The sequence below is a fragment of the Polyergus mexicanus genome, unplaced genomic scaffold (assembly GCF_030449975.1).
Source record: "Polyergus mexicanus isolate NDT 795.1 unplaced genomic scaffold, iyPolMexi1.0 SCAF_3, whole genome shotgun sequence".
NCBI classification, from domain to species: Eukaryota; Metazoa; Arthropoda; class Insecta; order Hymenoptera; family Formicidae; genus Polyergus; species Polyergus mexicanus.
The window spans coordinates 1,612,785-1,640,302 of record NW_027223323.1 but is presented as its reverse complement, the minus strand read 5'-3'; the positions used below and the strand labels follow the sequence as shown (position 1 = coordinate 1,640,302).

Sequence of the window (27,518 nt, the reverse complement as noted above, 5' to 3'; positions counted from 1 at the left end):
GAAAGATTATTGATGCTATAAATGCAATGCAATAATTTATCATTTGCTAATTATGCATTTTACAATATCGAATAAAAGGCGCTGAAAACTGCGTAAATCCTTTTAGTTTGACTTTATCTCGTACCATTATTGCAAAAAAGTATACGTTAACGATCTTGAAAGAAAGTTATTGTCTCAGAAATGATGCATTTTCTTTCGTCTCTCATGATAAGCATGACAAGTCGCGTCGCGCAACAATATGACAATGCGATCCGATATCCGATAGTTGAAAGAAAATTCTGATATCCTTCATTTGCTCGTGGCAAGACGAACGAAAGGAAGATATGATGAAATTCTTACGCTGCTTCCTCGACGACCGTGGCTAAAAAGAATTCCGTGCTCTTGTCGTTGGAAATGACGACGACGGGATCGAGGGGCGTCTCATCCTCGTCCTCATTGCTGCCGGAAGCGGTGTTCGTGGGTTCCTCGATCCCAGGAGCCACCAGGGCGGCCGCCCCCAGCGCCGTTTCCGCAAACCTTGCCACAGAATACCCACTACGTGATCTTAGTCAAAAGCCTCTAGAAAAGCCTCTACACCTATCATGCACTTCCTTGTTTTTCCGGCATCCCTCAGCATTAATCCGGCAAGTAGCGTATCTACCATGCACAAAGCGATGACACGCTTTTTGACAGCACCTGCAAGATCCTAAGTGACAGAGCGTCGCTGTTTCTTTTTTATGGCGGAGATCTCAACGATTGCTGTTTATCTTTAACTTGCTATGAAACAACGATCGAATTCGAAATATTTGTAATTAATATTCAAGTTTTGTATTATATTTATTTTTCTTTTCTAAATTATCCAATATTTAAACAAGAAAATTAAAAAAAAAAGAATTATATCAAAATGTTAAAAAAAAAATGGAAATTAATATAAACTCTATTGTACCATTTTGTCTAATTACAAATTATAATATATAACATAAACGCCTTGGTTAATAAAATCTTCGATATTTTTTGCTAAATAATATAATAAATAATAACTTATATTAAACATATTATTTGCTTCTAATTACATTTATATATGTATTATGCATACATTATTGTGTTAATTTCCAACAATCTTTAGCGCGCATTAATGCGCACTAATGCATCTAACCGAAATTCACGATTGTAAGTTTTTCAATTTTCTTTATAATATATTCAAATTCGCGAATTTTATTAAATTAAATATTCTCTAAATGTGTGCTATTGTCAGAACTTCAGCTATTTGACTAATACAGAATTGCGTTACTATGTTTAATGCTTTTAAATTTAAATTCATGCGGAGAATTCGCTTTGCGTTGTAAAATAATTTCTACATTTAGCAAAAGAATACGATTTGAGTCTGCCGTCATAAGTTTTATTAACACTCTTATCTCTTTTGTAAACTAGAAGTTTCACTGCTGAATTTTGTATTATCGAATTCTAAAAAAAGATGATAAAAATCTGCGATTTATTTTGAACATCAAGCGATACATTCGATGATTGCTTAAAGCATGACACAACATTTTCTTTAGATTGTAAATTTTCTGCATATATAAGACATACATTCATGCATAAAAATGAATTTCTCGCGAGAAAGCAGTTCCCTATGTCAATGGATCTATTTTTATATTTAAATATCCGAATTTATTGCACAAATGGATACACAATTATAATCCAAATAAATCTCAGAATAAGTGTTTGCAAATTGAGATACTAAATTTTAATAAATTACACTGAGAGAAAATGAAGGGATATTTTGAGATATACATATATTTATGCGTAATCTCTCTTATAGAAAAAGTAATTAAAAAAAAACAGTATAAAGATTTTTGCAATTTTAATTAAAATAAATGATCTTTATTAATTTCCATTTAATGATCAACACAAGCAATTTGAACTTTGTGTCGTCATATGGAATAATTATATTAATTATGATAATTGTTGGGGTAAATCCAATAAAAGTCCCATATATATACATAAAGGTAGCCTCGGGATAAGATACGCGTGCCGCGACAACAGAATTCATGAATTAAATTGCCAAGATAAATATCACAAAATTTCAATACTCTTGGCCAAATCTCGGTCTGCACGATAACAAAGTTGATAAAGCGACAATGTGGTCGGCATGAGTGCACATAGGGGGGATTAACCGAGACGTTGGATTATGTCAGATATATTGCACCTCAGAAAGATACCAAAATACGTATAAAATTACCGCATTGCGATTGCAACTGTAAACATCTAACAAGTATAATTTATCAACGGCATCTGTGTGTGAAAATATCATGCATTACATTATAAATGCGAGATTTCCATCATAATAAAAACTACTAACAATAAGCTACAAAGTAAAGAAGTTAATTCTTCTCGAGATGCGTTATTGTTAGGTTTTATTTGTTAACAACAAACAGCACAAAAATAAGCATTTTTAAGTATAAGTTAATTATGATTATGTCCGCCTATAAAAAAGATAATGTAAAATAAAATAATAAATTTGTTTTGTAATATATGCAATGCTCTTGTATAAAAGTTTGTAAAAGTTTTATTCAATTAAAAAAAAAATTGTCGCGAATAATTAAAATTCTTTTTACGTTATAGACAGTATTTGGTGAAAAAAATAAAAAATAAAAAATGAATGATTAATTTAAAAGGTAATTCTGTTATATAATTTAGTCTATTTAAATTAAGTGATATTATTGAAATAAATCAATTAATATATAAAACTTTTTGTTTTCTTATTGTAACATATAATAGTTTTTATTGTAATATTTTCTTATTATAATATAATATTACCAATGCCAATATTATCATACATTTTATGATACAAAACAAAATAAAGATCATAATTAACGCCATTTCTGTATTTTAACTTAAATTGGTATTTTGATAATGTTAATATAAATAGCAGCCCTGTAATTCGGTTGCTTTCTCCAAGTATGTAAGCACGTTCTTTCTCTCTTAAGCGCTTAAATACTTAAATTTTCTGCACTCTTCGTTGGGAAGAAAGTAAACAAGAGTTTGTATTGGAAAGTTTATATCTTTACGATATACTCTTGTTGGTGGTCTCAAGTACTTAACGAAGTATCTTAATATTTTTTAAAAATCTTCTTGGGTAACTAAACTTTTTGGATATTTACGAACATATATGTCTATTAAACTCTACGGCGCTATATAAATTGTTAGAAAAAGCACTTTACCGCATCCCTTTTCCATCTCTCTACAAATTAAACAACTTACTTTGTGTGGTTTTCATGAATAAAACTTTAATTGGATATCTGTGCCTGAATACACAATTTTTTAATTTTCAATATTAAATATCTTTTTATCTAGAGACCAAGAATTTTAAAACTCCTTTAAAGTAAAAATCTATTTTAATCAAAATTGAAGAGCTTGTTATACATCACTAAAAAATTCAATTTATTGAAATTTTTTAATCTATTATTGAAACTATCATCATTTTTTTTAAATTAAAAATATTATAATATTTACAATATATACAAATGATTGTACGTTTTGGATGTAAGCTGTATTATGTATTTATGGACTCGTAACTGCAAAAATATGACTAAAACAAATAAATACATAGTTTACATAGAGTATGTATTTTATATTTCTATAAAGTTATTTCGTTGCGCGCGCTAAACTTTGCAAAGTAAATAATCCTTGAATTTACGATCTGCGAATAACTTTTTATATTCCGATACATTAATAAATAATTGTTATAAATAAACGTGAATATACTATTATTCTGGTCATTATTGTATATCACGTGCAACAGTCATACAAATACAATTACAGATATTTATTTTGTATAAAGACAGAAAAATATTTATTGCTGTTTCAAATTATGCGCTTAAACAGTCACATAATTCTTAATTTATTTGAGACACAGAATAATTATTGCTATAAATGCTATTTATTTTAATAAAATAAATTATAATAATCTGCAAAAAAAATTAAATTTATCTTTTTATTTACAACATATAGTACTTATTCAAGTCTTGTTATTCTAATGCGCGATTAATCTTCAATCTTTTAATTTATCCGTTGTTTCTATATGTATTAATCAAATCCTTTTTGTCATCAGCATTATAAACGTCAAACATCGATAAAGGATGTTTTTCTCGATAACATTCAATTTGCATAAATTTTAACACGAAGTGTAACGAAGAACGAGCAAGGAAGATGTAACGAGATGCATACTTTGGAAGATGCAAGTAAAAAGACTGGCGATTAAACCACGTGGAAGTAATTGGCTATTCAAGACGAAGCCGGCCTCGTCAGTACGGCGGAAATAAAAGCACGTGCGAGAGAAGGCGCGCGACAGAAGCGAATTATCTGGGGATGCCCGAGATTAATCCTGAGCCATGCTGTCCCTCGGCTCGCGTTCTGTCAGCTGGCACCAATCTCTGCGAGAAATTATCTCATTGGAATGCAAGCCTTACGCGGTCGTGAAAATTGAAAAAAATCGTCGCGCATCGAGCTCTAAGTGAAGGCAGCCTATTCTCGCGCTTATCATGCCGGCAAATGGGCCGGATAACATCGTATAAGACGGCACATGAATAAATTTCCTCTCGCACTTCTTTTCCGCGGGACAATTTATTGCGGATTTGAAAATCGCGCGAATCAATCCTGATTAGATCTGTTATATAGAATGTGCTTTTAGCTTTCTTGTCCAATTTCGAGACGATTTATTCTCAGTGAAATTGTATGCGATATAAGTTATCATTTATCATATCTTCCCAATTTTTAGCATTATATATTTTTGTAACTACTTTTAAGTTCTTTCAAAAATTATAATTAATATCTTAGATTGTTTTATTTACAAACTTTAATATTATACGGAAGTTATGTATTTCAAAATTTTCGAAATGTTAATTCAAATCGATTACAAAAAATAAAAAGATACATCTATATCGCATCGAAAAAAACTCACTTTTTGTTTATAAACATTTATATGAAAAATAATATATTTCTATATGTGAGCAACTTTATATTTATGATAACGGGTACACATTCACATGTGTGTGAATAATATATTATATATATACATATCAAATAAATAATTGTACATTTTTGGGATAATATAATGACAACTGTGCCAAGATAAAAAAAAATTCAACGATCTAATAAATTATTTTAAGCAGTAAGTACGCCAAGAGCTACAAATTTAATAATCAAAGAAAAAGTGAAAGAACACACAAGTTGAAAATCCAAGAAGAATTAAAAATCTTAGAATTTATCAACTTAAGCTGGCACAAGAATCAGAAATACAATAATTCAAGAATATATGAAAGTACATACATGTGTTCTCTCTTATAAAACGGTTATAAATCATATTCTGTTTTATTTTTTAAAGTTTGAGATTGCTTATTTTAGAGACATAAAACAAATGCGCAAGATCAGGAAAACAGAAAGATTTCTTCAACTTCGCAAGTTATAAAATATTAACACTTTTATTCATCTTTTAATACAAACTATATTAAGATTGCATCTATTTATTTTGTTAAGTCACATAAAAACAAAAATATGCCAGAATAAGAAAGCAGATGATTATGTGTGTATCTGTGTGTGTGTGTGTGTGTGTGTGTGTGCGCGCGCGCGCGTGTGTGTGTGTGTGTGTATGAATGTATATATTTACATGCGTCACATGCAAAACAGCAGTTTTATTAAAAATGTAAAAGATACAGCATAACATAGTAACTGATACATTTTACATGTATACGATAAATAAAAGATACATTTCAAATTAAAACAAGTTATGTTCGATTCCTGAATTGTTTAACATCATTACAAAAGCAATTTCAGAATTAATTTAAAAGTCAAATCTTAATTTTCCTTCTCTCTTTCTCTTTTTGTAGTTTTGAATAAAAGACATTTAATTACAAAATTAAATATGCATAAATTAATTATAAAATAAAATTGCGAAAATTTATCCTGCTGTAACTTCTACACACAGTATAATAAGATAATAAATATTTAACGAGTATTTTACAATCAAGTACTCACCTACGCGTGTGTGCAATATTTTCGATAATACTCCCCGGTTTTATATCGCCTAAATTCGGTTTCCTGCTAGCACGTGCCCTTCTCGCTCTGTTTCGCAGAGCCTGAAACGATCAATTGAAAACCTACATTGTGATATAAATCAGACGAGGGGTTGCCAACGCAAGACGTAAACGTATAACATAAATCTTTGCGTGAGATTCTTGCAGATAACATTCGAGACGCGTTATCGAGCACCTATCTACAGTTAACGAGATTTATTTCGACAGCTTTAGGAAAGGAAATCTTCCGCTAAAGCATTATAATATTTTGTTGTCGATTTAGCTGCATCGAGGAGAGTTTAGTTTCTCTTATAAGTTTAAAAAAAGATTATACATATTTCTTGATATAAAAAATACTTCTTTATACTTCTTTACGATAACGTACTTGAGAAAAATATTTTTGTGCAATAATTTTTTACAAAATAATAAATCCTTTTGTGAATTCAAATAATTATTACTATGATGAAGAAACGAATAATTAAATTTATATTTTTTCTTTTTTTACGATACTGCAGTGCTACATAAATCATAAAGCTAATCAACATATAAACTATTATAACATATAATGTATATTTATTTTATATTTAATTGTAAGATTTCTTCAAAAAATTTAAATATAATTAATGTAAGATTTATAATGTAAATTTATATCAAGATTAATAAAAAAGATGTATTGTTACAAAATTCTATCTTTTACTAAAATTTTGCTACATTTTTTTTCCAGGAAACTCAGGAAACTTTATATATGTTTTTATTCTCTATCAAAATTTATCTTTTATATTTTTAAAAAATTCCACGAAGTTTAGCTTAAAAATTTGTAAATGACAACTACCATCAAAGATGCGTTTTATACGACGTGAACGCATGATATCGCCCAAATAATGTGATCACATTGTATTGAAAATAGAAGCCATGTATCAATATTATTACGACATTTCACATACATTATCCGCGTACAATTGTCATAAGTATAAAATCAACAACTCAATCAAAATATTTTATACGCTTTAAACGTGAAAATTATCCGACTACTTGTATTTATGATCAACCGTAATATAATAACCGCTGTTATAAACTACAAGACACTTTATTCGATATCCACGCTAGAAGTTAACTATATAAAATTTGAACACGATTTTTATCAAATACGAAACATTCAATAGATACATAAAATTGATTTTATAAGTTTATATATATATATATATATATATATATATATGTATGTATGTATGTGTATGTGTATGTGTATACAACATTCTATATAGCTAGTCTTTTTAATTTTCAAAATACATAAGTTTCCATGCATTCATATTATATAATCGTATAATAGTTACATATGCGATAATCCAGATAATTCCGATACGACATATTACAATTCTTATATTTTTTTCAGTCTTATAATTTCAAGGCAATTAAAAAATTTCTCTGTCAGTAACAGAACTGAATTAATTCTAATGGTGCCGCAGCATATACATAAGTGACAATTAAATTACAAAGGACAGCGGACTTGCCTTTACAATAGCTTTCACGGTGCAGCCAATTTTGCGATCAGTTCACGTTCCTGAACTAATCACAGAAATAAAAAAAGCGCGAATAAATTTTTGCTCTTTTGTAATCGAGCAAGAGATAATTTCTTTTATGTCTCCTTATCATCGCATGTGTGCGTCGATTCAACTACAAAGATAGCTTATAGATTTCTTTTTGTAGCAGAATATTTGAAATAAATTTTATCATATTCTTTGTACAATTGCTGTGCAACGTAATTGTATTATATTTCAAAATTTAACACAAATATAATTTAATTGCAGATAAAATATAATTTAATAAATTTTATTTACAATTTTACTTTATTACAATTGATATTCGATATAATTTCAAATATATTATAATATCTATTCGCAAAAAAGTTTGAAAAAATTTTTTAAATAAAAAAATTTTGATTATTAAATTGAAGAGATATTTCTAACTGTTATATTAAAATCTTTATGTGATTTTACGATAAAAGAGATTCAACTAAAAAAGATATATATATATATATATATATATATATATATATATAATATTTCTTTTTATTTTATGGCATAAAATCTGAAGATAAATATAGCTGCTATATTGATCACAAAATACTGACCACACCATATATACATATCCTTCAACTCGCTCTTATACGCGTGCAAGAAAATATAAGATCACACGATGGCATATTTGCGCGGAAGAAAAGATAATCGCTTTCTTACCTTGAATATATTATAGTAGAGAAATACCATGATGATGCAGGGTATATAGAAGCTGGACAGGCTCGAGTAGATGATAAAATCCGTATTATAGAACAGACATTGATCCGGTATCCGATCGGGGGTGTTATTCAGGCCTAGGACAATCGGGCTGCCGATCGCGGCCGATATCGCCCAGACCAACAGTATCGTCAACCATACTCTTCTATTGTTCTTGTGCTTCGCGTACTTTATTGGCTGGGTCACCGCTATGTATCTGCAATTCAAATTCGGTTCGTGTGTGTTGCAATTCCCTCGTACGCGGTAGGCATTATATCGTCGTAAAACGCGTGTCTGCGGATCCAACGACACCCTTGTCTCGTCCATCTCTCAGAATTCGCACTTTATGCGATTAACAATTGTATTTACTTTGTATAATTACGGTTAATTATTGCATTTATAATAATATATTTTTTAAATAATATAAGATCTCTACAATTTCAAAAATGTGTGTGAAATAAAATATACTTAATACGCACATTAATTTTATTGATTTATCTTTCTTTTTTATTAATTATGGGATTTCTTTTGTAATGTATAAAAACTTTTAATTATCTCTCTCTCTCTCTCTCTCTCTCTCTCTCTCTCTCTCTCTCTCTCTAAAACAGATTATACTGATAAGCTTTAAAAATGGCCCTTTAGTATATCTAAATCTCTTATCAATAAGTCGCATTCCAAGCACAGGCGTGGCTTCTATTCAAAGCACGTAAACCAATAAAATCAACTACAGCACTTCTGATTTCCAATCTTTCACGATTAATTAACGCGATTCTTCTGGGACTACGAAAATAAGTGAAAGTACGCTTTAATGTCTTTCACTGTCGGAATTTAATAAAGAATTGAGAAAATTATGAGAGATGTATTTCTATAGTTCATTGATTTGATTTATTTGTCTCATATGTGACAGATTGGTTTTTTATGAAAAAAATTTAATGAAATTATAGAATTTTAAAATACGATACGCTTTTTATAACGTATTTTTATTTTACATAGATTGATTTACATAGATTATTTTATATATATATATATAATATGAGTATTTTTATATATGAAATAAATTGTCGGATATTTTCATAATTAATATGAAACTGTTTAATGATTTAATATTAATAATAATTAAAAGCTTAATTATTAATAATAAATTTATTAATGTTTTGACGAAATAAACTTTAAATATGTATTAAATATTGAGAAAAACATAAACTTCATTTGAAAGAGACTCTTTTCAAACACATATGTACACAATATTTTTAGTTTTTACATTTGGTCTCTTTATTTTTGTATAAATAAAAGAAAAATGTTTACCTGTCTATTGAAATAGCCACGAGATTGAATATAGAGCTCGTGCTGCACGTTACATCCATTGCGATGTAAAAATCACAAACAAATCCAGGTAAACTCCAGGATCCGTTCACCTGCAAAAATAAATAAAAAAAATTAATTTTCAAATAAATATAGAAAATTTTGATTTATTACAGACTTGTCTTATAGCAAGATTTATTTTAATTATAAATTATTAGATCAATTTTTATTATAATAATTACATATTATAAAAATAAATATTATAATATTTTTTATTCAAAATAATATTAAATATCATTATACTTAAAAACATATATTGATTCTCTCTCTCTCTCTCTCTTTCTTTAATCTTTCTGTAATAAATTAATTGTAGTAAATTATTTACATAATATCAACGAATACACTTTTAATTGCAGATTTTAATATAGTGTCATTAATCGAGTTTGATAACTGCTTTGGTAATACATTTGTATGTTTCTCGAAAATATTCTCCTCCATTCATTTTCGTAGCAATCTCATTCGAAAATCACGCGCTCACGAACGATAGTATGTCGCGCGCGATTTTTCACATCACTCGACAAACATTGTACGCGGCTGCCAGCGAATTTAGACGAGGACCAAATGCATTTTTCAAGCGGACAATCTGCTGCATTCCGATTACATCGCGCGTTGTTGGTACAATATGTGCGATGCGGTTTATCGCTGCGGCCTATATTACAATGGCGATTATTTATTTCAACTTTACTGTATACGCCGCGTTTCACAAAATGTATCTTACACAATAAGATTATTATTTTTTTACATGATTTTTCTACACTAAAGTTTTCTCGTGTGGAATATATACAGAATAGCAAAAAGAAGTTACTATTAAATTAATAAATTGCTTAAAATTTATATTTGTTTATGTAAATATATAAAGTTTGAATTGATAACGAAGGGGGAAAGTATAGATATTAAATTAAAGTAATTTGTAATAAATGTATTTTTTCTAATTATACATATTCAATTTTTTAAATCATTTACAATCAAAATTTAATATGCACATTACTTTTTATTGTAATAATTTTAGATTAAAAAAATACTAAACAAAGTATGAAAAAATTAGATTTAAAAATTAGTAAAAAGAAAATGAAGCAAGACAAAATATCGTAGTTTCATTATTTGAGACTAATTGTGAGACGCGCTTGTCTCATGTTTATTTAAAAAAAAAAAAGAATCCTTTGGTAACAAAACAAAAAAATTACTTAAATTCTAGTCTGTAATCAAAATGGATATCCAGTCGATCAATCGAAAGCTTTATCTTTTTAGCATCTCACACTAGTTTTTCTTCATCTCGCGTCGTTTTTTATTCAAAAAGAGTACCTACGAGCATCTTTTACGGCGGAAGCTGGAAGAATCTTGATTTATTTGCAATATTTGTATCTTGTGGGCAAAATGACCTATGGCCATAATCCAATTTAAAACACTCGGTCACATATCTGTCTTCACGTTCATTTTTGTAAAGATGTCTCTATCCGTGAAACGTTTAAATGAGCAGTTCCGATAGATAATAGAAAATTTCTGGTGATTATTGTATTGATTTTTACATATTTATTGATTTAAGACTTTTTATTTAACTATTTGTAATATATATTTCTGTATTAAATTTTTTAATGTATACATTTTATTCATAGAAAAAAAATATCTCTCTGAACTACAACTTTGCATTCAAAAATTGCAAAATCAAATTTGAATTCTGAAATATTGTGTTGACTATGTCTATCTCTCCGTATGCGAATCTTCTTTCGGCCATTATTCCTTTAACAAGATCATCGCTTGAATACATTAATAATTTGTATTATTCTTTCTCAGTTGTTTTTCATACGCTATTGCGCGTTTAAAAATCGAAAAATTTATGTCAAAAGCATATGCACAGAAAGTTATATGTCTGCAATCTCATAAACTTAATACTTAGTTTGTAAACAAGATCTTAAAAGATAATTGTATGGGTCTCCGGTTATTTTATTTGCAAATAAGAAAAACTATTAAATAGACTTTTAGAGAATATTAATAATCGCTTATTAAAAAATATTTTTAACATAGTATATATTAAAAAAATTTCTAGTAATGTTTCTGAATATTCTAAAGTTACTTTTTTTGACATATGAAATTGCATTCAGAGTCTCTTATGTGTTATAATATGTGTGAAAAAAAAGCACATGAAAAGAGCAAAGGATCAAAACCCAAGCAAGAAACAAAGAGGATTTAATTAATATTATTTAAATATGTGCAATCTGTGGTACACGTAATGTCGTCCTTTTCCTTGGTAAAAGAAATAAAAAAATAGTATGAGCACGTTACGCTTTTGCGGCGTACACGAAGCGGAAAATTTTCGCTTTTGTAACTCTCGATTATATATGCGGTTCAGGATGTGCCCCGCGGTAAACATATACGTATAAATGTGAGATAATGTTCCACATGGCACACAGGGGTATATACACGTGACGATATGCATTAGTACGGAGTCTAATATAGGTATATTCCCACATGCCATAATACACACATGAATGGCATGAATTGCATATTCCAAGCTGCTTATTACCGTTATTTTCATTAGTTTTCCGAAAATCTTGAATTACTTAATTGTACATATACTATATAACATTGTTGCCCTTATCTTTCCCTAGAATCTAATAGTTGTTTTTGCGGTATTTATCAGTTTTAGTATTAAACAAAATAATGCTATTAAAATGTTTATTATCAACATTTTTCCTAATAAACGTTACTTAACATGTTTTTTTAAATATTTTTATTTTTTTTTCTTTATATTATTTTTATTTTAATTATTTGTAATAAACAATAATACTCGCTACGATGTTTATTCCAACAAACTGAAAATTATAAGATAAAAATATAGATTCCAATCTTTATTAATAGCAATATTATATAAATAATAATTAATAATACTAAATACAATATTCCTTATTATATATAAGCTAGGATATTACAGATAAAATTAATTTAAGTAACTTTATTATTTATATCTATGTATTAAATATTTATTATATTGTTATTATATATATCTACATGTGTATCAATCTTTTACTGCTCTTGTGAATTGTGAATAATTTATCTATTAACCTTATTATTTTTTATTCTTATTTTTATTTCAATTCTTATCTTGTTTTTTTTATTAATCATAATAAATTAAGAATTTACATTGTAATATTTTTATTTAAAAACTAGCGCGAACTAAATTTCTGCGACAGTATACAACAGTAATTATTATCGCCCTTCGCCGTAACTTTGCTTGTTACATACCCTATCAGAGCGTTACATCGTTTGCGGTAAAAGCGGTATATTTCCATCTATGTACATATAAGATCAGCGAGTTTCTGCGTGTTTTTAGCGAATGCGGCGTTCGATTGCGATCGGACCCATAATTGGGTTCTAACAGGCCTACACGATAAGCATGCGGTGTTTATGAGCAAATGAGCTCTGTGTTTATGAGCGTGTCAAAGTTTCAATGACGAAAGAGCGGGCCGCATGCGATGCCGTGCCATGAATTACATGCGAGCCAAAGAACAAAACTTGTTTCCCCATATCATGTTATGCCATTTACCATGATTAATTATATATATATATATATATATATATATATATATATATATATATATATATATATAAGTTAATGATACCACAAGGGATACAGTTCCCATATTCCATATGGACAAGGAAGTCTGCAACAAGTTTCGATTAAATGTAGTAATAAGGAATATCTCTCGAGACACCATTATTTCCATGTTATGCCATTAATATATATATATATATATATATATATATATATATATATATATATATATATATAAAATTACCCTCATAATTTCAAATTACTGTGTGAATTGTTTCTGATTCTACAGTAACGAAACTCTCGACTAATTTATCTCTTTTCAATATATAAATCTTCATTTTATCAATTAAATTTGCAATAACAGTTTTATGCTTTAATATTAATAATTATTTATACGCATTATATAACTTTGCTATAGAACGATTAATAATTTTAAAATTGAATTTGTTAGATTTATTTAATAATTTGGTTTCTGTATTAATAATTTAATTTTTTTGGCAGAGATAGATTTATAAACATTATCTTTGAAAACGCGTTATGTGCTTTGTGTGATTATATTATATAATATATGTATATAATCAAATATCATGTCAAATATTATACTATGGCAATTAAATGCAAATGTTGCAATGCATAAAGAACAAATAATTTATAATATACGAGTATATATATGTACTTATATATAGACTTTTCCGATAAAAACATAATGAGATATATTCAGAATGCAATTCTATATGGAAGATGGAAATAATGGTGTCTCGAGAGATATTTCATATTTCTTATTACTACATTTAATCGAAACTTCTCGCAGACGTCCTTGTCCATATGGAATACGCGAACTGTATCCCTTGTGGTATTATTAACTTATAATAATGAGACCTCGGATCTTATATGTACACATAGATATGCATATAGACAAAAAATTATAAAAAATGTAAAAATTAAACTGGCATATTACAAAAAAGTATATGTGTTTGGAATATTGCAAAGGAAATAGCGCAATTCTCTCTTTGTCTTTAATATAGTAATATATATAGTAGAATAATAGTAGAAATAATATAGTAATAATATTAATGTATATGTTAATATTAAATATATATATTTACATTCTAATTTTTTTCAAAAATTTTTCTGTATTTTACATAAAAGTTGAAACACACACAGAGAATAAAATAAATGTTCTTTTTTTTTAAAGATGATAATTTTGCCATTAATCATTATTATTTGATGTTTTTTTATGCAAGTATATATTTTTTTATGCAAGTACATTTGTTTCATAGCAATAAATATTAGATACTAACTCGGGAAGCAATATATCAAAATATAATAGATTTTATAAACTACTGTTTCTTTTTTCATAAAGTGTATGTAAATTATTGTATTAGATTAATTTATACATATGTATATAATAAAAACTAAGATCCATATAACATTGTAAATACGAGAAAGAAATATATAAGTAATGACGTGACTTTCAAGAACGTGAGTTCATAAAAAATGTGAAAACGTTCTTTAAAGAACTACGAAAATTTCGTACGCAACGCTTGTAATAAAAAACAAAAACAAACGACGGATTTAGCGTAACTCTTTAACTCGGCGAGAAGAACTTCTCAACCGCCGCAAATTTTGTTTCGGTGAGCTCGCAAAATTAAACTTTTTTTGTTACACGCCAATGAAAGTATTTGCGGCTTCGTCAGCATGAAGTTTCGCCAATTTGTAACTTTGTTCGCCGTCGCCGCACTTGAAATGCGAGTCCCTTTTGTCAACGGCAGTTTGTTAAGTTTGTCAACGACGGCCGTTACGAGCGAGCGTGCTTCTTTGAAACATAACCGTTGACGTAATAAATTTCCGATGGCGTGCTATTAATTAGCCCTACCGCCATTTAAATCCCAACACAACGGCTAGGCTGCCGGATGTCGCAGTGTGTCCTCGTTCAAAGTTGAATCGCGGCCAAAATGTCAATGGAGCATCTAGGCCAAAGTAATTTAAGCGCATTTCATCCGTTCGATGCGTCAAAATTGCTCGTCCGCGTTGATCCTTTTAAGTTCACGCAAGATTCATCACATTTTCAAACTTTGTCGCATTAATTTTCACAAAGACATAGTTTTCTGTCATAAAAAGTTCTGTAATGTGGCATCGACTTTAATTTTGCCATAATAGGTAATATATAAATTCTCTTCCTCTTAAAAAAAAAAAAAAAGAAAAACCATTTTAAAGCCTCGTAAAATTATATTTAAAGTGTTTTGTATATAAAATTGCTGTTATAATTACATTTATTCTCATACATTCAATAATATATAAAAAAACAATATTTCTTTTATTTGTATCGTTAAATTATCTCATATTTAACTGTTAGTGCAATTCTCTTTTATTTTGACATACGTATATATCCCGCACGATTCTCTTTGTTATAAAATAAAACGCGAAAAACCTGTATGTTTTTTGAGATATATATTTTTACAATGACGTAAATGTTTCTAAATGTAACAGAATCAGTGTTCTGGATATATCCTTTTCATGTTACGCAAACAGGCTATTAGCTGTTTTTTAAATCGATTGCCTCGTGTAAAACAAATAGGCTATATCAATCACTTAATGTATATATCCCAAACAGTATTAAATGGTATAAATGGTATGTCATTGGTATTTAATTGTAACTTGTATTAATTTAATACGTGTTTTTTTTTTATATATCTTAAACTTACAATTAACGCAAATTTAAATAAAATTTTCCCCAACTACACATATATATTTTATTTAATGATCTGTATGATATCAGATATTTTAAACCGTATTGGAACAATTTTCAATTTGCATATTATGAATTTTGTATTACGTTAAAAACACATTTGTCAATATTGTTAATTATTGACACATAAGTAAATTGTTGTAGCTCTATAGTTGGTAGATCAATAATTAACAATATTGACAAATGTGTTTTTAATGTAATGCAAAATTCATAATATGCAAATTGAAAATTGTTCCAATACGGTTCGAATTTTAGAAGCGCACAAGATAATATTAATCTGTTGCTATTTCTTGTATTGCAACCGACATGTATAAATGTTCAAGTCGACTGTAACTTTGTAAGTCAACTGTAAACTGTAAAAGTGTAACTGTCAACTGTAAAAGTGTAACTTTGTAAGTTTTATAAGTCAACTGTGACTTATAGCTAACAGGCTACCAGATATTTCGTAAAAATTCAGATTTGCTTTACTTTAAAACGTTCATGCTTTATAAGATCTACTCAAGTTATTCAATACACATATAGATATATAACAATCACCATTTTAGGATGACTATTAACCACAATTCGTACCAGGCGGACATTGCGACGTTACAATGCAAATAGTTTGAAAGATTGATACGATGAAATAGATACTTCATATTAATCGCGTTATACTTATCGAGTGTAATCGTTAACTAACTTATAAGTGCCTGTTTAGAAAGTACGTCGGTGTAAATCGTTCATCTGGAAGAAGAGATGCATAAGTAAGTGTCTCGGTTAGCGAGATATAACGCCTCGTTTAATATATTATCTCGGAAGGAATAACATACGCGATGCTGCTATGATAGCATTCAGTAGAAATTGTATAATGTTTACATGTTGGCGCCTCTTGAAACTAATACGGGAAACATAAACATATGAAATATTAACTATAGGAAATATTAACACGTTTTAATGGATCCAACGAGATATTAAACATAATGATATGAGAAATTACTTCAATTTAGAAATACAATTTACTGGATATATTATCTCTACAGTTAATTAAAAATCTTTAAAAAAATTATATTTTTTAATAACAAATCTATTTATTTCTAAGAAATTATTATAATTAATCTGTATATTTATAACAAAATTTTAAAGATGAAAAATAAATAAAGATGTATAATTTTTCAGTATTTCGGATAAATGCATATAAATATAAATTTAATAGAAATTAGAAATAGTAACATATAATTTTTACTATTTAAAAGCAAGCATCATGACAATAATGTTGCAAATAAAAGTATTATTTCAAAAATTTTGCTAATAGAAATTCCACGCATAATGTATTTAAAAAATCGCGGTTTATATCAGGTAAAGTAATATAAACAGAATTAAAATTGTCCTAAATTTTTTATTATTATATATTATACTATAGTGATTATTATTTAAAATAATCCTTTAAAGAGAGAAATATTTTCTAATTGTTTTGGATTAGCAATCAGTTTATATAGCGAATTTAAATAAATATAATTAGAGTTTGCAATTACATTGCATAAATTTTACATAAACTCGAAATTCTGTATAATTTAATATGAGATCATCGAGGTAATGGCACTTTCGATCAAACCCTTGTAACGTGCATATTTGTGATCATGCCATTTGTGGCCATCGTGCATAGTAATGTAATTAGATAGAAAGGTAACATGAGAAATTTACATGCTTGACTAACGTTAGATATGTGTCGTCTTCCGACAGATATCAATCAAGTTTCTATGTTGTTGAAAACGCTGATTCAAATATTCTTGCTAACAATGCCACATACTTTTTACCATCATAAGCACATTTGTACAATAATGATATAAAATTTCTTTCAATAATGAGACATATTATAAAATCTTTATAAAAATTATGTATAATAAATATTTTATAAAAGATACCAATATAATATAATTTTTTTAGAGAATATCACGTTTGTTAAAATTATCCTCCCTTCATTCACCTTACATTAAACCATCTGATTAGAAAAACAAGTCCAATATTTCATCGACAGCCGGATATTATACTAGTCGCGCAGAACGATCTATCTCTCACGGGAGCGAATGTGATACGCGCCGCACACACAAGTGGACAATAATCGATGGTTAGCAATAGAGTATACCAAACAATGGAACATTAAGCCACACAGAATGCTTGCGACAAATGCAGCAAACGACAATCCGTATACGAGTCGGTTATCAATTTGGCATCCATTAATTAACGGCATTCTTGATATTACCTATGGTTAAATCGCACAAATGTGACCACATGAGAAAGCAAATGAGAAACCTGCTGCGAATTCTTGCTACGACCAGGAGACGCATTCATTATTTATCGCATCGTCCTATATTCACTTTAATGCACTCAATATAATGTACCCGATTGTCGTACATAACACGATCGACCGATGAGGATATATACTCGCCATATACGAGACATGAAGGATACAAACAAGAGAGGAGAGAGAAAGAGAGAGAGACGGAGACTATAGTTGAGCAAAGCACCAATGTCGAAAACCTATCAGACAATGATGCTATTAATTTTCCGCGAACTGCGCGAAGAATTATTTATGCATTATGTTTAAATTTTACAAATAGACATATCTATTAGAAAAGTAATCTTTTTTTTAAACTCATATTTCGCCTTCAATTTTGTTATATATATATACATTTATATATATATGTATATATATATATATATATATATATATATATATATATATATATAATATATGTGCAATGTGCATAAAAGCGATTGGTTTCAACCGATATATAGACCCCCGGACACTAAATTAGTTTGCATTGATTCTATGCAATGATAAGCAATATGATGGTTAATCTCGATTTGATGGATTATCTCAAAAATGCAATTAATTTCTACTAAGAGGATCGTGTATTTAGACTTTATTAGTGGAAGATAGAATAGATGATTGCAATAAAAGAATTAATAACATATTTTAATGAATCTTCGATATATTTACCAACTAGTAAATATATATACATATATATATATATATATGTGTGTGTGTGTGTGTGTGTGTGTGTGTGTGTGTGTGTGTGTGTGTATGTGTATTATATTCTTCTCTAAACAATCGTGAAACCATATAATTTTTTTTACAATAAATATGATGAGACTTTTGAATGTCATAAATTTTTCCGATATGTGATATTGATTTCAAATAACTTTATTTCCCTATCTAGATGTAATACTTGACTGTTGATTTTATTAATGGATTTACGTAAAATATTTCAACTTTAAATATACGAACTGCCACACAAAGTAAAACAATTAAAATAAGTTTTTATAGATAGTAATCTGTTTCGTATAAAAAGTTTTAGTATAATAAATTTTATATAATTTTAACAAAAAAGTTAATAAATTAAAATTAATTAAACTATATACGAATATGAACAAACATATAGTGGGAACAGTAAATGTTATGCTAAAAGCACGTTATTACTGCATATTTCTATTTTGTCCACGTAACTTTCGCAAACGTATTAAGTTGAAAATTTATTTCTGTTACAGTGAAAGAAAGAAAAACAAAGAGAGAGAGAAAAAGAATCGTATCGCAATATTAAACATGTGAACATGCTTTTTATGTAATTCGAGAAGTAACTCGTGACACTGTGACAGCGTATTGTCATCCGAGGAATAATAGCAAATACTAAAACGGCAAGATGGTTTATCGATATATGTCAAAGGCAGTATAGTTTTCTAGTGACTGTATTTTCCATCAACGTCGGCTATCATATCGAGCACTTAAATGGGTAACGGTGCTTTCATTAATTCTCGTATCGAACGGCTGCAGTACTCGAAGCGATTCTTGTAATTCAATGACGCGACGGCGGTGGGATAGAGGCGAGTGAGGTACAAAGGCTGTTGTTAAAATTGATTTGGAATTGATATAATCATCAAAGTTAGACTTGGTTAGGTATGGATAAAGATACCTGAGAGGCCGAAAAGCGTAGGAGGACCAGATGGAAAAGCGAAATAGAAGTCTCGAAGCAAACGCGAAAAGCAATAAGGGGTATGAGAATCTGTCCTATAGGGGTGAATGAGATGTTTTCGTGCAAGCATTTCAAGAATCAATCGGGATTGTAGGTAGTTGGCAGAAAGAAGAACGAAAGATGAGGCAAATGGCATCGTTAAGACAGAACTAGCTGTGCAAAGGGATGATCGATCGAGGGTAGCTGAAATGACGCTTTGGCTTTTCGATCCCGGTGTGGCAAATTAATTGCTTTCAGACCTACCGATGATTGATAGATACTAAAAGTATTTCTAGAGGGACGCTCTTTATTTTCTCATTTTCGTCTCATCTCTCATCCCTCCTTGCTTCTTACTCGTTCTAGCGTACTTTAAAGCGTGCGCGTTTTACTTGGATGATACATTGTAAACATCCAGACATACATTTACGAGACATAACATAGTAGTTTCGGTTGAATAAAAGAAACGTGCTATTTGTCGAAAATGGAGAAAAAACACCAATGCGATTATGTTTTATGCATTATATCTATTGTGTTAGTAGAGAAATATGATGCAAGTTGATGCATTTCATCTCGTAATCTTGTTTTATATAGAAAAATATACTACAAAAACAAATGTAGGAATAATGTAAAATTGTATATTGTTGCTACGATATGTGGCTGTTAAAGTTGGTTTCTTCAAAAACGTATGTGTGTGCATAAAACTTTAATAAAATTTTTTCATACTTTTGTAACAAAGAAAAATATAAAAATAAAATATCTATACAATTATTACACAAGAAGATTAGAAGAAATAATTTGCTGAATTGTATCTTTCTTATTAGTAATCGTCTATTAATGTTAAACATCTTAATATAAACGGATGTAATAATTAAAATTTTTTTCACAATGTGCTTATTTGTTTTAGAATAAATATAGGGAACTATTATATAATTTATATTATTTTTCTGAACTAACCCAACTTTGGATCTAACAAGAAAAAGAAACCGTTTCTTGAGGATTTAATTAATATGTCTTGCTTTAACGTGGATCTGAGAATAATAGAACCTTATTAAAAACCACGAAGAAATAAGAGTTTTTATGACATTATTAAAGCAATCAACTGTCTGACGATGTAATCGTTATCGCCATCAGAAATTCCGAGAACGACATTAAAAAGCCATTAAGCGGAATGATGGTGAATTTTATATCCGCAAATCATTTGACATTTTAACTGATGGACGTGGAAAGCTGTATAGAACGAGTTTCCAAGATAACAGTAATTTTTGCCAATGATTCTTATATTATAAACGAATGGGATGCACGGATTTTTCACGTTTTTGTGCAACTCTTTATTTTCTTGTAAACGGTAATTTAATATTTCATATCCTTCAAGCCATCAGAAGCAGTTTATCAAAATACTCACAAAATAAATTACTAACTTAAAAACGTCTAATTGTCATATTAAATTACATTTTTTGCTGCAATTTATCTTATTAATTTTTTTCTCGACGATTAAAGCAATCGCGGTTTTAAATTTTTACATTAAGTTTATTATACAAATCTTTTATTTTTGAATGTGAAACGATTCAGTATGCGCTTGACAAATGGAAAGTTTGTCAGGAACCAATTATAGATAAGTGCAGTAAAATATGCGAAGTGCTTAAATGAGGATACTTCTACGTCGGAAGGTATTTCAGGCATACATACCGCACGCCAAAAGTATATGTAGAAGAGTAAATATCGTTCCTATTGAAAATTATATGCAAACGGGCTCGAAATGATGATGGTCGTTAAATTTGCCGAGGTTAAATCTGTCAAGAGCAGTTCCAATTTTGGCGATGTAGAATTGCATACGTAAATCGTACAGCGCACTGTAAGGATCACCAATTTTAATTATTGTATATGAAATGACTTCGCTGTGAGTTAGTCATTTTCATACTTAAATTTATTCAATTAATACATCTTTTAGATATGTTACAAAAATAAAGGCTTTCTCAAAGTAAAAAATGGTTAAAATTATTTCTTATTTATATAATATACATATAATAAAGATTATAGAGAGAGAGGAAAGATATGTGATATAATTATTACTTTCTAATTTCATGACAAACTCGTAATATCTGATATAGCGAGATGTCGTTCCTTTTTGATGCAAGACGCCGCTAGAGATGTTTTCTAATTTTCGCAGTACGAGGTAACTCGAAGTAATTCAAATAATTGCAAGCCGCGACCGTTTCTGCGAGTGTCGTGGAACGCGGGTGACGGATCAGGCTAACTCAACGGGATTCGAATACGCAGTTAGGACCTGGAGTTGAAATCAGATTAAATTTACCTATCCATCCAGTAGCACGTGGTAAGGCGAGAAGAGTGGGCGGGCTGATAGCAGGAATCTATGTGGACTGGGCGACTGGGAACGTCGTGGTACTTTGGTTAACTTGGTACAAATTTAGATAATCACGAAATTCTCGCATAGTTCAGTACTGATCTGGCATTATTATTGCAAATATCGTTGCGATTTGATGAGTCGTGGCGATAGAGATAATGTGTAATCAAGTATTAATAAATATTTAGAATTATTTAATATTAATTTAAAATTATTTAATTATTCGATATTGTTTTATTATGATTAAAGATACTATCTTAATTCTACAATATTAAATAATATCATAGAATTTTAGATAGAGAGAATTTTGATCCAATTATCATATAATTTTCATTTAAAGATTTATATTCAATTTTCACAAATTTTTATTCGGCCAATTTTCTCTAATCAAAAGTATTACAATAATATATGTATATGCAAAGTGAGAGAAAGAAGCTTTTCTTTTATCTTTACATATTTCATTATCATTTTTTTTCCTTGTTCCTTTTCACAAAAAGCCAATTTAGAATAACATGCAGCTGATCGGTATTATGACCCGTATGTACGGTTATTCCAGTTTTTAATAAATTCTACTGCACCAATATTCTACTTGCTTCAACAAACTTTAGTTTTTTAACCGTAGAAGACGCATTAAACACATATTATGGCACGGAACTTCAAAAAGAAATCCAGGTTTGTCGTTTACCGTAATTTTATCGAAGCTTAGTATCTTTTGTTTTTAGTACACAAAACACAATACGCTGATAGCATTATAAAGGCCATAGCATTATACCATAGTAAATGTGTGATTATAATAAAAAACGTATTTAATGAAAATCGCTAATTATTGAAACCTTCGTCACGCGAAGCGACAGCTGGATGATCCTCATTTGTCCGTGCAGGATCTCGCTGGACCCTTACTACGTCACTACAATGTACAATATATTTGAGCGAGATCGGCTAAAGAATATCGAATAGCTACGAATCCCTTTGATGCGCCAGAAGCACTCTTGATGAATAATTTAAAAATTATGCAGCACCTTTTTACTTCATTCCTCCTACTCGTTCATATATCTGTTTCTTTTGCTCTTCGCAACGAAGAATTAAGATACTGTTGGCAAAAAAAAAAACGCGATAACAGAATTCTCTTTCTTACATTTAAGCGGATTGTCTTAATATACAGTATGCGTGCATCTTACATTCCGTATAAGGATATATATATATATATATATATATATATATATATATATATATATATATATATATATATAATATTTAGAACTACTTAAGTTTCTGTCGTGGAAATTTGATGCGATATTGAAAACGTTGATATGCACTCCCGTAGAATACTTGTTTACTGCAAAGCAAACTTTCTTAAGAACGTTAAGTTTCCGGAGTATAATTACATATCATAGATATCGCAGTTTATTAAATTCAGATTCTAAATTTGAACTGCATTATTATTAAATATAAAAAAAAATAAATAGATATAATTAAAAATATTTTATATTAAAATTATATTTTATCAGTCACTATATCGGTTTCAAAGTATTTTAGAAGCAATGTCAAATACATATTTTAATGCTATTTCTAAGAATTATGTTATTTTTTCTAATCATAGAATGAAATAATAAAAATGATTAAAAAAAAATACAATTATTGATGTACAATATATATATGTATGTACATATTCTCTTCAACTGAATTAATAAAAATGTCACTGATTAAAACAGTGGCAAGATTTCATCGAAGATCAGTAAGTATTTCATTGATTTTCAGTAAGAACATTCACATTTTGCTCTTCCGTTTTATGTTTAACTGATTATTAGTTAGATTTGACTGATTAGTTAGATTTCGTTGAAGAATTAGCCACTATGATTAACTGATTCCCCTCAGTGAGATTTCACTTTTTTCAATGCTATACTTATAACTGAAACCATTGTTTTTATCAGTGATAATACACTAATTCTATTTAAGAGATATATTACATAGAATAATATTGTATATTGTTTTATGATTTAAATGCATTTTTATGTTCGTTAAAAAAGAAACAAAAGCTTACTGTAAAACAAAAATATATTTTTACACATCTAATATGATTTACATTTGCAAGATATTCGAATATCTACATAATATTGTAAATAAAATCCATAGCTGAATAATTTTTATAAGAATTATAGAGATATATTTATAAAAAGTAGAATTATTTTCTGCTTATTTTCTTACTTTATTTTACCATAATTCAGCAACAAGGCGGAGTTACATACTAATTATACGCTTTCAAACTAATTATTGAGGACATCACATAAGCGGTATGATGTACGTATATCCCTTTAACTTGGGACACGTTATGAGAAACCGCCTCGGGGATTTCCTCGATTCAACGTAATCGGTGAATTCAAATCAAACACTGTATAGAGAAACCAATGAACAGGTATACATCCTGGCAAACATACAGTACACAATCATGAAACAACAGACTGTAATCTTCTATTTGTGTTTGTCTAGTAACGTTTACTTAAATAAAATTTAAGAAATGTTAAAATTTTGTAAATATATTATGAAATATATATATATATATATATATGCGTATATATGTGTTTGAGAAAGTAAATAACAATATACAATAATTAATATATCAAATATTGAATAAATTTAATAGTAATCCCAAAAATTTATCACAATCTTACTACTTTATTATTTTACTATTTATTAGAAGTTACCACAATTTATCAAGTTTTTTTTAAATTTATAAATAATTTATAGAAAACATAAAAAATATAATACAATTATATATTTATTTTTATGTAATGTAAATGCAATATTTTAAAGCTAATATTTTATTTAATATATAAAATAAGTACGCGCAAGTTTTATTACTAATAATTAGTTTATATTCAAATTTATTAATTTATGGCCATTTTTATATTATAATGTTACTAGTTATTTTATATATATATATATATATATATATATATATATATATATATTAAACTTTGTTATTATAAAACATAATGACAGAATTTCTTGCTTAAGAAATTTATCATTCTGTCTAGTTTATTTAACCTAAGTGAACAGAAGCAAGTATCCTCTTAGCTGCATTTGAGACTCGAGAGCTTGCTAAAGAAACTTATAGAGATAGCAGTGAGTTTCCTTGTGTATTCCAAAGGAGACATGTTCGCGATGTATATTTCAACATTTATGGTGTACCGTCTGCTAAATAATGCGTCACGACGGTTAAAATTTTCGTGACTGCGCGCAACAAGCTCCAACATTTTCTTATTAACATAATAAGCAATAATAACCAATCAATTTTTAAATATCTATTAATCAATGTAGCGTATATAGTACGCGATGAAAATAGGTCTTTCTATTGCAATAAAACCGTTGTTATATATTCGATATAAAAGCAATCAAACTTTGTTATTACAATTAATTATTTAATATTACAACGTAATTTATTTTGTTGAAAAGTCTTGATACATTTATTATGTGTGTAATATCGATAGAAATATCAATTGGCTGTTGAAACAAATTTAATTTGTTACTGAAGCAAAATAATTTAGTTCTAGCAAATATACAATACTTTGCCGTCAATATATAGCGAAATAATTAATTATTGTAGAAAAATAATTGATTGATTCAGCAAAATTATTCCTAGCAAGTAAATTTAGTATTCTTAAAAAACTTCTTTTTATTGTCCCTATATACCATATATATAATATGTAATGATATTTACTTTGTATTAATCTTTAATATCAATCTCTCCCGTTTCTTCTTTTCTTCTTTTGTCAGTATAATATTTGACGTTCAAGAACAAGTAAAGTAATTATTAATGCATATTCTCATAGAATATGCATTTCCTCATAGAATGATTTAATGTGAAAAAGTTTACACGCGTATGGATTTTCTATTATCTGCTTTATCACATAATTTATAATAACGAAATTTCACCCACAAAATTCATCCAATTGGCTTATAAAATATATCTACGATTTCAATATTACTCGCAAATTGGATAGATTGATAAACTGAGTAGGATTTGTGTGAACGCTTCACTTCACTACAAAGATCATCAGAGCTTTCTCTGACGCATCAATTTCCGCTTTCATCAAACTAGTTCCGCTCAAACTTTCTCCGACGATTCGATTGAACGACTTAGTAAACGATGGAATGTAGGATTCTTAGATCTTTGGATATTCCGTTACAAAGCATCTACGTATCTTTTCAAAGGATTTCTAAACATCATCTCGTGTCTCCTGCATCTTATTATAAAGTAAGATGCTTCAGTAACTTTGTTATTAACATCGGTGTGTATTACATTCATTTCAGAAAGAACATATAGAGTGGATAATATCAAACTAAAGCACATACCCTTCTCATGCAATTCAAGTTGTGATACTATGTATCGCACAAAGGATGAAATGCCTCTAGATTATCAATATATGTGTACACGTGAATAGAAATTCTAGTGCAACCTAAATTTATTTCCGAGGTGTAGTACGTATGTAAATTCATAATCAGAAGAAATAATGCTAATCAGATTTGAAAATAAAGTGTTTTAGTATACTATTTAATATAATGGTTTTGCTATTTTGGAATATAAAGAAAAAAGAAAAAAAAACGTACTTCTTTTTTTTTCCTTCCCCGAAAAATATAGACCACTGCATTTACTCTAAATGTCGAACACTGATTTTACAACAGAAACACAATTTATATATAAATTTATTTTCACGTGGTGTGTAAATCAAAATCTCTGTGGTTTTTAATACAATATTTTCAGATATTTATGTTAGCGAAATCAACGAAAACTCAATGATCGCCCGCGAATACGCCACGCTATGCATGTATCGATAACGATGTTCGCGCAAACGTTAATATCAGAGGGAGAAATAGCGAAACTCATCATTGATACATGCGCACCGCGGATACCAATTATTGAACTTCTGTTCTTCTGGATCTCGATGCTAACGAGAGCGTTGGGAACCTCACGGATATTCTGCGCGTATCGCAGAATCACCTTGCCGTAAAACCTAACGCAAACCACGCGACGTGCTAGGGTCAATATGTCCCTGTCCGCCTGCGACAGACGTCCTGTTTGTGAGAAGTATGGTCGAACACAAACAGCAGAATAAAAATAAAGCATCCAATTTGGGTCTCTTGTGCCCAGCAGTCTGTAGTATGTACCAATCAAGATCGTGAAC

The 27,518-nt window shown here is 28.8% G+C and overlaps 1 protein-coding gene across 2 annotated transcripts in view; it reads right to left on the bottom strand.

Annotated features, from left to right (window-relative positions):
* The window catches only part of Dop2r (dopamine D2-like receptor), a 180,050-nt gene that overhangs the window by 4,080 nt on the left and 148,452 nt on the right, over nt 1-27,518 (bottom strand). The window contains exons 2-5 of one of the 2 annotated variants that reach the window (XM_070316705.1): nt 9,629-9,738; nt 8,288-8,540; nt 6,013-6,113; nt 340-534 (exon numbers count right to left, since the gene is read on the bottom strand). In XM_070316705.1, coding sequence (XP_070172806.1) covers nt 340-534; nt 6,013-6,113; nt 8,288-8,540; nt 9,629-9,738 — 659 coding nt within the window. The remainder of the gene's footprint in view (nt 1-339; nt 535-6,012; nt 6,114-8,287; nt 8,541-9,628; nt 9,739-27,518) is intronic. The other variant, XM_070316706.1, reaches the window with a different exon arrangement.